This window comes from Odontomachus brunneus, unplaced genomic scaffold (assembly GCF_010583005.1).
Source record: "Odontomachus brunneus isolate Ranch 3 - 2012 unplaced genomic scaffold, Obru_v1 Obru_scaffold_078, whole genome shotgun sequence".
Lineage (NCBI taxonomy): Eukaryota > Metazoa > Arthropoda > Insecta > Hymenoptera > Formicidae > Odontomachus > Odontomachus brunneus.
The window spans coordinates 127647-139934 of NW_022639528.1; the positions used below are offsets into that span (position 1 = coordinate 127647).

Genomic DNA, 12288 nt, shown 5'->3' on the forward strand with positions numbered 1-12288 from the left:
AGAGAGAGAGAGAGAGAGAGAGAGAGAGAGAGAGAGAGAGAGAAATATATTTGAAAATTTATGTGAGATATAAAGTTTATTCATTTTATTTCTGTGAAATATAATTTATTTCTGTGTGTAGAATGGCGTTTATATCACTTCTGTGAATAATTTTTATATTCTACGAATAAATTGTCAAGTATTTTTATTCAGTGTATCTCAGTGTGTCGCACATTTTTGCATCTATAAAAGTCTGCCACTAGAAATCACGAGGGAAACTTTTGATTATTTATATTTTATATCGCGCATAGAGACGTTTCACTACCTCTCGGTCCGCATCTATTACTTTTAGACGCGGCAATAATTTCTTGCTCCACTTCTTGCGGAGAGCTTGAACGAGCGCATGTGAATCTTTCCTTTTCCGCGTGCTTTTCTTCGTGTCCACGATCCTCGCACGACAAATCGCGGGCCGGCATTAATGACGGGATTATACATCTTCAGCTGCGCTTCCGTTTCGCTCTCGCGACGCGCCTTCTACCTTTTTTCTTTTAGTTCCCTCTTTTTTATTTCCCGACAAACGTCACGTTGCATGGCAACAAGTCGCCCGGCTCGCTGGTCCGGCCGGAGCATCCTAGCGGTCAGTGCAACATAACTGCACTTGCTTCTGCTGTGCCGCGCCAGGTTGAGCAGGCTCTCGGCATTACCGTGCATCTCCGACGCGCGCCTCCTCGCGAGCACCGTTCTCTTGGAACGCGTTTTTAAGCGGAGAATTCCGCTAAATTAGGATTATTCTAAGCATGAGATTTGATATGACTCGAGTCATACTGTATGTATGACGTATACATACAGTGGCTTGCTAAACAGTTTTGGACATAATGAAGTTGGGAGCTCAATAAACTATCAAATTTGAGAGTCATCATCGACGGATTTACGCAATAATAATATAATTAAGAACATTAATAACATTATATATATATATATATATATATATATATATATATATATACATATATATGTATGTATATACTTATTAATAATAATATAACATAATTAACCTATCATCGGAAAAATAGAATCTGACAAGCACCACGTATTCGTTCTTCTTAAATCTTTGTATTATTTTCAGAATTTTTTTCTATTAGCTGTTATCGAATTTTAATATTTCACAGAATCATGAAAGATTATAAGACTTGAAAAATTATAAAAATATAATAAAAAGAAACTGAAGAAAGAAATTCACCAAATTTCATCTTTCTAGTGATGGGTTAAGAAAACTGTATATACAATAATAGTACTAATAATAATTAATAATAATAATTATATAATAATATAATAATATAATTACTGAACACAAGCTTGACACAACATAAATTATGACTTGCAATTGTGATAGTTTGGTGAGCTCTCAACTTCATTATGTCTAAGCCGTTTTACAGTCCGCCGTACGTTTCTCTCTTGCTTGCGTCTTTATTGAACGTCATGAATAAATCGCTTGGTCAATCCCGCGACAATTGCGGGCTACTGGTGCAGCGAAAGAAACGGGCGCGTGAATAAGTTGGAATGAGCAAGGACTTCATGAAAATTTATGACGCCTGGGAGTCAGCGGTTCCGGCAATTGGCGTATATTCAAAGCAGCGAGTATTATATTTAGTATGCGTGGTCGTTAAGGAAAACTAGCCCAATGCCGGGGCGACTTGGAAAAAAATCCCAGAGGGAAGTCAAGTGACACACAAATCGCGCGTAATTCGCGGCTTTCTCATGGCACTACGGCCAGGTGTAGCAGGTTGAACGTAGCTCGACAACAGAACCGACGACACTATCCACATCGAGCTCACGTATGCACGCACGCATGCACGCACGCACGTACGTGTGCGCATAGACGAACCGAGAGTTTCCGGTTCGGTTGACCGGTTCCTCGTGTTGGTCTAATATCAACGCAGCCACTATTTACACTGGAACGAACGTTCTTACGTGGCGTATAAACGCGGCGCGGAACAGGTGATGGAGATGAGACTTTACGCCAAATGAGGTCTGCGTGCGTGTGCACTTTGCGTGCCGAGAAGCGAATCAGTTATTTCGAGGGGGTCCGTAATCGGCATTCCTGAGAAACATATTTATTTACTCACACACTCGCGCGCGCGCACGCTTGTTTCTATTTATTAGCGTTTCTATATTTGTGCACCAACATTCGTCCAACCGTGCGACCTTCTTGCAAAGAAAGGCAGAAAAAAGAAGTTGGGTCTTCGCGAAGACAACTTGAGCGCGCTTCTTCTTGTTAAAATTCAAGCCGCCGAGATACAAAGTCGTTCCAGCATGATTCGGTGTTTTACCGTCGGGTCATGCTCGTGATTATATGTAACGCGAGCGACGCGCGAAGTAGAAAGTAATAGATCGCGCAAAAGTGTCGCGATTACACGGCTGCATTTTCATTCTCGCAGCGTGCCGTGGCGCGACGCCAATTTGGCGCCACGTCTCGCATCTTCGTTTTTACGATAACGCTACGATGATAGCCACGTTCATCGATACGGCCGGTGAAATGCGCAGGAATTCGAATTGCAAAGCGCAAGCTGCGGGATGTGCGACGCATGCACGTTACGCGGCAGATATATACGGAGGAAATATTGTGGTAGGAATTACGTTGAGATTATGTATGCTACTTTGCAACGCTTTTGATAGAGCCAGACCATACTGGCATTATGGTAGAAATTACTATGAAAGCAGTAAATTCAGTATAAGCTGATCTGCTGCAAAATTGATACGTTAATGATGTATCATTGATATTTTTGTAATCTTAAACGATAATTTTATATGCGTCACGAAAAATGATAGTGAAAGCTATGGAAAGATAAGAGAGAATGCAAAAATATATAATTTAAACTATTATAACGTATTACTTACATTATCTATTCGCGTATTAACAACATTCATTAAAATTAGTTATTTTTTTTTTGAGATAACAAAAATAAAAAATATCAAGATCGTACCCGGAGAAAATGTTACAGTTCTTTTTATATAAATTCTTATCGATTTTACTATGTTTCTAGTAGTTACAGAAATAAAGTATCAATACTTAGGCAGCGCAAAATATCCTAAAATCACCCTGAATGTGTTTGAGATGTTTTGGGAGTATCTCAGTACATCTTAAGTTCATCCAGAATAATTTCAGGATGCTTTATGCTACCTGAATTAAAGTTTATCTTGCCAAGGAACATAGGAAATTTTGCTAGAAACAATAATTTTTTTAATAGAATATTTCAACTCCTAAGATTTAAATACACAATGAAAGAATATTATTTGTTGCAAAATATCGATCATTTACTCGATTATAAAGTTCTATATCAATTTTTATTACAAAATTCTCTCCGTATACTTTTCAATTCATTATCAATATTGCAAGACATTGATTGCATCACTATTATCTAATAATTTTCCAAAATTACCGACATCTCACTTTGCTTTGTGTGTCGCAAGAAATATATCTTACAAGTATAGGTTGATTTTTTAATAGTAGCTTGAATTTTGATTTAAGTTTAAATTGAAGTCTGCGTTTAAATTGCCATCGAAAAATCGATCTGGAGAGAAGATTTCGTCACTTTGTGTTTATACGCAAAAAAAACTAGCTTTCAGAGCTAAAAAATAGCTGTGGCAGATAAGATGTGTCACTAAAATAGGGACAGTTAATCGATACTATCAAAGCTAAATTTATTCGCTGTTTAAACTTAGACGTTACAGCGAGAAATATTATTAATAGCTCCTAGAAATAAATGACTATAACAAATGATTGCAGCTGTGCGTTAAACTTCTTTAATATATGCATACGATAAGAAATTTAGGAATAACTGCCATTTTCTTAGTTTGAAATAATGTGCATTTTTAATGTCACCTAATATATCTGTATTTCATAGCGAATGTATTTTAGCTGTCATAGCAAATTCTTAGCAGTGACAGCTAAACGATTAGCCTTTTGACTAATTGTAAGTTTGAATCAGCTACCGCGATTTAGCTGATATTACTAAGTCATTTTTTTGCATGTAAAGCCCGCAAAAATATGCGAAATATTTACATATTTGCTGTTTGATCAAAGTGCTCGCGAGACAAATTGCAAACCGCAGCCACATTTAATATCGCCGAATTTATAACTGTAAATTACCGTAATGAGTCCTAACGAACTATAAAGGGGTTAAGGGTTAAGCAACAGTGTCATGTACACACGCAAAAAAAGAACTAGGTTCCAGAGCTAAAAAATAGCTGTAGATAAGATGTGTCACTGAAATAGGGACAGCTAATATCGATACTACCAAAATTAAATTTATTCGCTGTTAAACTTAGGCGCTACAGCGAGAAATATTAGCTGCTAGAAATAAATGACTGTAACAAATGATTGTAGCTGTACGGCAAACTTCTTTAATATATGCATACGATAAGAAATTTAGGAATAACTGCCATTTTCTTAGCTACTTGAAATAATGTGCATTTTTAATGTCACTTAATATATTTGTATTTCATAGCGAATGCATCTTAGCCGTCAACCAATTCTTAACAATGACAGCTAAACGATTAGCCTTTTGACTAAGTTTGAATCAGCTACCGCGGTTTAGCTGATATTACTAAATCATTTTTTTGCGTGTTCGCGCGCGCGACACGAGCTCAACAGCGTTAGCGGGAATATCATCCGATGAAAATTCATGCGGGATCGCGTCCGGAGACGATGCCCCCGTAATTTTCGTGGGGGTCATTATCACCGGGCGCACTCGCGCCCGGGGAAAGATTCTGAGCGCAGCGTTCAGTACAGTTATAACTTCGGTGCGAGGCTGACGTCTTCTGCTCCTCTCGCGGGAGCTCGCGCGCGCGCGATGAGCCGTCGTACCTTTCGCTGAATGAACACGTCGTGGTCGCTCATCCCGGCGGAAGCTCGAACTTGTGATAAACAGGAAAAAGAAGATTTGGGGAGTTGTGAGAAACAGAGAAAAATATATACATATACAGAGAAAGTAAACAGACAGAGAAGAGATCGCGGGAAGGTTGCGCGTGTCGTGGCGGAAATATCGATCGTTCGTCGACCGTTACTCATTAACGCGTCACATTGCTCGACGGCAACGTATGTTGGATAAACGTTACGCTCAAGATCGATGCGATTGTGCTCGATCGACGTCGCGATCGATTGGCATACGTGGATTACGAAGTTTGTTGAGCACGCCGATTGAAATTTAATGTTCGTCTAGGGACTTGTTTCGCGCTGTTACCTCTGAGCTGCATTGAATGAACGGTTTGTGTTTGAATATGACAGATCGCCGAACGTGCTCAAGGATCCATCGTGCCGCGAACATGGGGCAGGACAAGGAGCAGTGATCCCGTTCGACGGAGGCGCGGGCGGGGGATTAAGAGTGCGGTCGCGGAATCGTTATGAGCTCGTGATAGGACGTAAAGGACGATCGAGAAGATGTTGTGTCTGAAGAAACGGAGGACCTACAGCTTCACGCAGGGTGCCTGCGCGGCGCTTCCAAGGCGATCTAAGAAGGATAATAATCGCTACGAGGGGTCCTTGAACATGGCGATTACGACACTGCCGCGCAAGAATAGGTGAGTCACCTCTCTTATCTGATGAAAAATAGATACAGGTGCCACTAATATAATCCGGGCACTGCGAATTGTCCGAACCGCTCTTCCGTCGACGAGAACGCACGTTTAATGCAATGTAAATTATTTTTACACCTTTGTTCGAACGCGCACGGCTTTATGGAGTAAGCGAATGTCGCCGCGTAAATTTGACTCGTCGCGATGCGAAAATACGCTTAGCCGAAGATACTTGAGTGACTAATTTGATTATTCTCGCCGTAGAGAAAGAGATCAATTTTCCTAAATTAGTTGGCCAATTAAAGTTTCTAACGCTGGTAGTATCTTTTCGCTCAAAGTAAATATACACTGAGAGAAGAATACTTGAAAATTTATTTGTTAGATATAAAGTTTATTTCTGTGAATAAACTTTATATCTCAAAAATAAATTTTCAGATATCTTTTCTCAGCGTACATTGAGAGAGAAAGATATCTAAAAAATATTATATGGATATTAATAACATATTTACTTAGTTCTTTCATTTAGATGGAACAAACAATTGCTTTCATAAAAAGCTAAAGTTTTAAGAAAATGCACCGAGAAAGAAGATTTGAAAATTTATTTATAGGATATAAAATTCATTTTTTTGTGAATAAGTTTTATATCCCACAAACAAATTTTCAAGTATTCTTTTCTCAGCGTTATATATTTTTTTTATTAGAGAAATATTAGCATAAAAATATTAGCATATATACAGTATATTAGCATAAAAGTAAATGTATTATTATGTATTACTTATCGGATAAATATTTTTTATTTCTTAGATATTTTTTCTGTAGTAGCAAATATAGTTTTTTTGTTAACAATTCGCGGTGATTCTTGATCAAAATTATTTCAACACTCAGAGCAACACAGTTACCCTTTACCTCCCTTTACCTCCCTTTACCTGATCTCTCGTGTTGACTTCACAGATCGTACATAATGATTAATAGAAGAAAAAAAACGTAAGTAAAACGCAAGTGTCAAGATAGATAGTTTATTACCATTAGTGATTTCTATTACCAATTTATTTTTAACAAGTATATACAATAAACCTACTTTCGCATAAGACGAATTGTCGCTTCTATTAGGGCTAAGTGAAACTGCCCGCAACGACATTCATTGCTGCGACATTAGAAACCTGAATGGACGCGATAATAACATGCCAAGCTAGCGAGTGTCTTATTGGTCTCTCGATATTGATTTACACGATCGGAAGTAAAAGTGAACAAGCGTATCTCGCCACAAAGTCGCTACCTGCAACGGTAACAATTTCCTGCGTACATGAGCGATTCAAAACGGTTTCTGTGAACGCTCTAAGACAATTTTTTTCTTCAAATTTTGAATTAATTCAATGTATCGCCGCGAGTGAACGACCGAATTTATAAGAGGACCGACCCGGTCGAGACGTTCTCTGCGCGACTTTGAGAGGACATCTTGAGCCGGGAATGGCCTCTATTCAGAGAGGAACGCGTTACACAACGGTTTTTATGCTCTCACACGAACGAGGAAGTACGTTGCAACGGTGTTGCTGATTAAGACAAGTACGCAGTAGGAAAGTTACAATACTAATAATAAGACCGTTCGGGTGAGTGACCGATAATCACGATTATTAAGAAATTTACGTATCTATTACGTGCTACAAAAACGAATGTAAACGTGAAATAATATGCAGATATAATACTAATATTTCCGCTCACTGCCGTGTTATATTATATGTACGCGTGTGTTATTAAGAACTTAATTATCGGCACTTTAGTGTGCTCTAATATATGACCGATCGTGGGAATTAACACGGATATTTCAGCACGAACGATCAAATTGGACATTTCGAATTTTATTACGTTACGATGTAACATTCGCGATTACATCCGCTCTTTCATCTGCGTTGAAAGTTGATCGGATTTTATACATTATAATTTTATACAGGGTGTGGTATTTAAATTCAGATTCCTAAAAATATAAAAAATAAAACAAAATTTTAAAAAATGTCTCAGACATAGTTGTAGGATTATAAAGCAGATATATAATAATGCTATCGAATTGAATTTATGATCGACGCGCCAAGATCTTTTAAGATTACTTTGAATGTTCTTAAGTGGAATTATATAGTTTTTTTTATACGAATTTATCTCTATAATTGTTCTGCGTATAAAAATGCTGAGATAATATTATCGAGAAATCAATACTTGTCGCGATATTTTACGTTTTATTCTGATACTTTTCAGAACAAGATATGAAATATCTCATAAAATATCCACTTTTCGATAACTCCATCTTAATATTTCTATACTTTCAATGACAGATAAAATTGATTGTTATAAAAAAAGCAGATATTTTAAATGAAATTTCGTAGATTTGCATTTTGCAGATTTATTGATGCATTAATGTGCAAAGTTTAATATCGCCGATTGATTTCCTCGCCATTTTACGTACGAAAGTATTAAGGTGAGTTTAAAGTGAATATTTTACGAGATATTTGATATCTTTTACTCAAAAGTGTTAAAATGAAATGTAAAATATCTCGGAAAGTACTAATTCTTCAATAATTTTATTCCAGTATATTTTTATACGTAAAATGATTCTAGAAATCGATTCATGTTACAAAAAAACCATATGATCCCATTTAAAAAATTTAAACTGACCTTAAAAAGATTTCGACGCGTTTACTACAAACTTAAGCCCAGTAGTACTATTATACATCCTCCTTGAAACCTTACTATTTTTGTCTGAAATAATTTTTCCGATCTTCCTTCTTTTATATGTACTTAGGAGTCTCAATTTAAATGCCGTACTCTGTATATTCTTGAACTCTTATCCTTTCTGGAACTTTCTCCCCACCCAGTAGAGACTTTGAAAGTTACAAAAAAACCATATGATCCCATTTAAAAAATTTAAACTGACTTTAAAAAGATTTCGACGCGTTTACTACAAACTTAAGCCCAGTGGTACTATTATACATCCTCTTTGAAACCTTACTATTTTTGTCTGAAATAATTTTTCCGATCTTCCTTCTTTTATATGTACTTAGGAGTCTCAATTTAAATGCCGTACTCTGTATATTCTTGAACTCTTATCCTTCCTGGAACTTTCTCCCCACCCAGTAGAGACTTTGAAAGTTTCGTGATGGGCGTACGATGGCGAGATGGGAAAAAACAAGAAAAGAGATTCGTTACGTTGCACTTATACTCTTATTAACAGTTGCGACGCGTTATTACAGTCACTAGACAACGGTATTGTTCCTACATGTTTGTTGCTCTAATGTATGCGCGTGCATGCTACGCGCGCAGATCCATGCTTTCAGAAGGCGGATTTGAATACGGTCATTAGTTCTCGCTACCGTTAGAGATGGCCGGGGAGACAAGAGCTACGACGCGAATCATAATTGCAAAATTACGTTGCGTAAAGTTATTAACCGGCTTTTATCCGTCGCGGCATCGACAGTCTCAAGGCTGTTCTTACGAAGGTTGCTCTCATCGCGCCCAATCGCGTCGTCCCTATAAAAACCCACATTGTGTCACGCTTTCCTTCACTTGAACGCGACAAATCGTTAGGTCACCCTTGCCTACGTAGCTCTAAAGAGCAGATATATTCTTGTAGGAAGAATTGGAACAAAATACCGACGCTTCATGTACTTTCTCTCGATTGTAGATTTTACAGTAACGGAAGATTCTATTTCTCCAGCGGAAGTTCTCCGCATAATTGAGTCGGGAACTAAATCTGTATTAATACAAGATCCATTTAAGTGGGAAAATCACTCTTTCAGGCCAGAATATTTGGGAATTAGTTAAAGAAAACTATCAAGTGAATATGTTTGAATTTTATACATAAAATTGAGCAATATATTTGTATTCAAAAATAATTTGTAATTAGTTCTTATGTAGAATCATTTTCGCTGCTCCGAACTTCCCTAGTTTGTGTAATTTACGTTTGTATGCCAGTCCAATGAAAGAAAAATAAAAAAATTTCTTATAAAATAGCACATGGTGGTTATAATCTATTTATCAGAATTATTATTCTAAAACAATTGCATTTTTTGTTTATTTTAAAGAAGAAATTACAATTTTTTTTTCGTTCATTTCTAAAATTCATTTCTGTTTTTTTTTATTAAAGAAAAGCTGAAAATAATTAGTCCGAAAGGCTATAACTACAACACTATTTTATAAGAAATTTTTTTTATTTTCTTGATTGGTCTGTCGCATAAACGTAAATTACGCAAGCCCGGGAGCCGTGCAAGAGCTGCAAGCGATGGATGCCGTGACGTCATTTCCGCACAAAACATAATTGCAAATCACTTTTTATACAAACATATTATTGAATTACATTAGCTAAACTCCCAGCCAAACTCTAATTATATAAAATTCAAATGTCTTCACTTTAGTAGTTTCCTTCATGCAAATTCTCGAATATTGCTGCTTTCTTTGGCCTGAAAAAGTACTTTGCCGGCTTAGTCGGGACGTCAGGAAGTGAAGAAGAATCTAAATTGACTTTATCTGTTAATTGGAAGAGAGCTGACTTTCATTATCCGATCATACTCCATCGATGATCTCTTCCTTTTTCTCAACGTTACGCTACGCGTGCATTGTATGTTACATATCGCGCCGAGGTTATCCCCTGATTTGTTGCACCTGCGTATGGCCTTAATTGACTCTTCCGTTCATCTAGACCATCATCGCGGTGGTCTTTTAATAGGTGCACAAGAAGGTTACGTGAGTCATAGTTAAAGCGATGCAATTTCGCCTTATCGGGCCGGGTTTCCTTCTTGATCTCCCGCGCGCGGGATTCTCCTATACTGGAACTTCCTTCGGAATCGTGTCAGCACGCTTAATTACGCGCGAGACCCATCGTGTATAGTAGAATTAAGGCGACTCGGCTCGCGGCTTCTTAAACGTCTCTCGGCGCTGCGGTTCTCCTCCTCCGCCAGAACCTTCTTCGCCCGAGGCCACGTTGCATGCATATCATCAAAAGGAATGAGATAATAATGACGTGAGAGGAAGAACGACGTCCATTTTACGCATAATTAGAACTCGCCGTCTACTGTAATCACGCGAAGTAACGTTATTGTGTATTTCTCTTTTTTCCTCACCAACTATACATTCCATACGTGAGGTGAATATCAAAAGAATTACGGTCTAAACAATCCGTCAATGTTGAGCCTTCCTTTGAAGAAACATCGAAGTACACGCGATATAGTACGAGTCTTTACATTGAGACAAAAAACATCTAAAAAATAAAAAATATTTACACAGTATGGATACATACTAATAACATATTTATTTAGATCTAAATTCTTTTCATCAAGTGAAACGAACTACTACTTTCCTGAAAAGCAACGATCTTATGAAAATGTATATTTTCCTATTTAAAAAAATTTTTCCTGTATGTAAAAATATGTATATTAGTACAATATTTGTATCCATCGAATAAATATTTTTCATTTTTTAGATATTTCCTCTCTCAATGTAAGACAGTTAAAAATTATTGCTCTTTTTTTATAATTACTAACAATGATCGCAATGCTTTCTTAAAACTACTGACCCAATAAATAAATAAACCCAGTAAATAAATTATTATCTTATCCTTATCGGAATGCTTTTATATATGGCTTTAAGAGGATTCTTCTGAACTTAAAAGAAAAATATATTTTTAGGACAATAATCTTAAAGTTAGAAGAACTTTGTCTTTTATTTACACGAAAAAAATTTTATAATGAAAATTACTATAGGATTTTGTAACCAAGGAATGAATCGACATTCTGCAGAAATTCACTATTCTTTTATTTCATATTTTAGAAACTGAAATGTGCTACTAACATACTTGCTATGTTTCTAGTGAAATCTGTTGTGTTTCTAGCAAAATTTACTATGTTTTTTTAGCAAGGCAGACCTTACTGACAGTCTATTTCTATGGACTACTAAAGATACTAATAAAATTATACTAATGAAGATACTAAAAGATAATAAAAGATACTAATAAAGATACTAGTAATAAAATTGAAAACAATTTATATAAAAGAGAATTATTGAGTTGATCCATAAGTTCATATGGATTTTTAAACAAAATTGAAGTGCATTTTATTCTTGTTAAAAATAATTTTAATCAATAATTTATGTGCCCTTTTGTCCGAGACAATCTTTTGCCACCTTTCATATAATTTCATAATTCTCCTGTCGTAAAACTTTTGCTTGACTTTTTCAGCAAAGAAACATTTCATGTGATTTTTCTTCTAAAAAAGCGAAGTTTATACTGTCAAGGGAATTCTGTAATAAGCGAAACAAATGATAATCAGAGAGGAGGGCGAATATGATAGGTGAAGCAAATCATTTTATCCAAACAATTTTTACGGAAGTAGAAAAGTATAATGGAAAAAGCATACTGGAAAAACTCTCTACTGCCATTTTCAAATTATAATAAAGACAACTGTACTTATTTAAATACTATCATTTACACCAGAAAATATGTTCTGAAATGTCAGCTATCAAAACATATATACAATACGCGTAACTCCTTACTTTTTTTCAGGATTTAATATGGCATATGTATCGATTAAGATCGTCTTTTTACAGGTGACAATTGAGGTTTATAAAAAAAATATATAAAAACAAATATATAAAAAATAAAAAATATATAACATAAAAACAAGAAATGGATCTATAATCTTACCACGTCCTCATCGTTCCGAGTAGCGCAAAGAGTAAAAGAACATTACAGAGAGA

At 36.1% G+C, this 12288-nt stretch overlaps 1 protein-coding gene across 2 annotated transcripts in view; it reads left to right on the forward strand.

Moving 5' to 3' along the window:
* LOC116847463 (cordon-bleu protein-like 1) overlaps window positions 1-12288 on the forward strand; it is a 132548-nt gene that overhangs the window by 2554 nt on the left and 117706 nt on the right. The window contains exon 2 of one of the 2 annotated variants that reach the window (XM_032822484.1): window positions 5267-5559. In XM_032822484.1, the coding sequence (XP_032678375.1) occupies window positions 5420-5559 (140 nt within the window). In that variant the 5' untranslated portion in view covers window positions 5267-5419. Of the gene's footprint in view, window positions 1-5266; window positions 5560-12288 lie in introns of those variants that run through there. The other variant, XM_032822488.1, reaches the window with a different exon arrangement.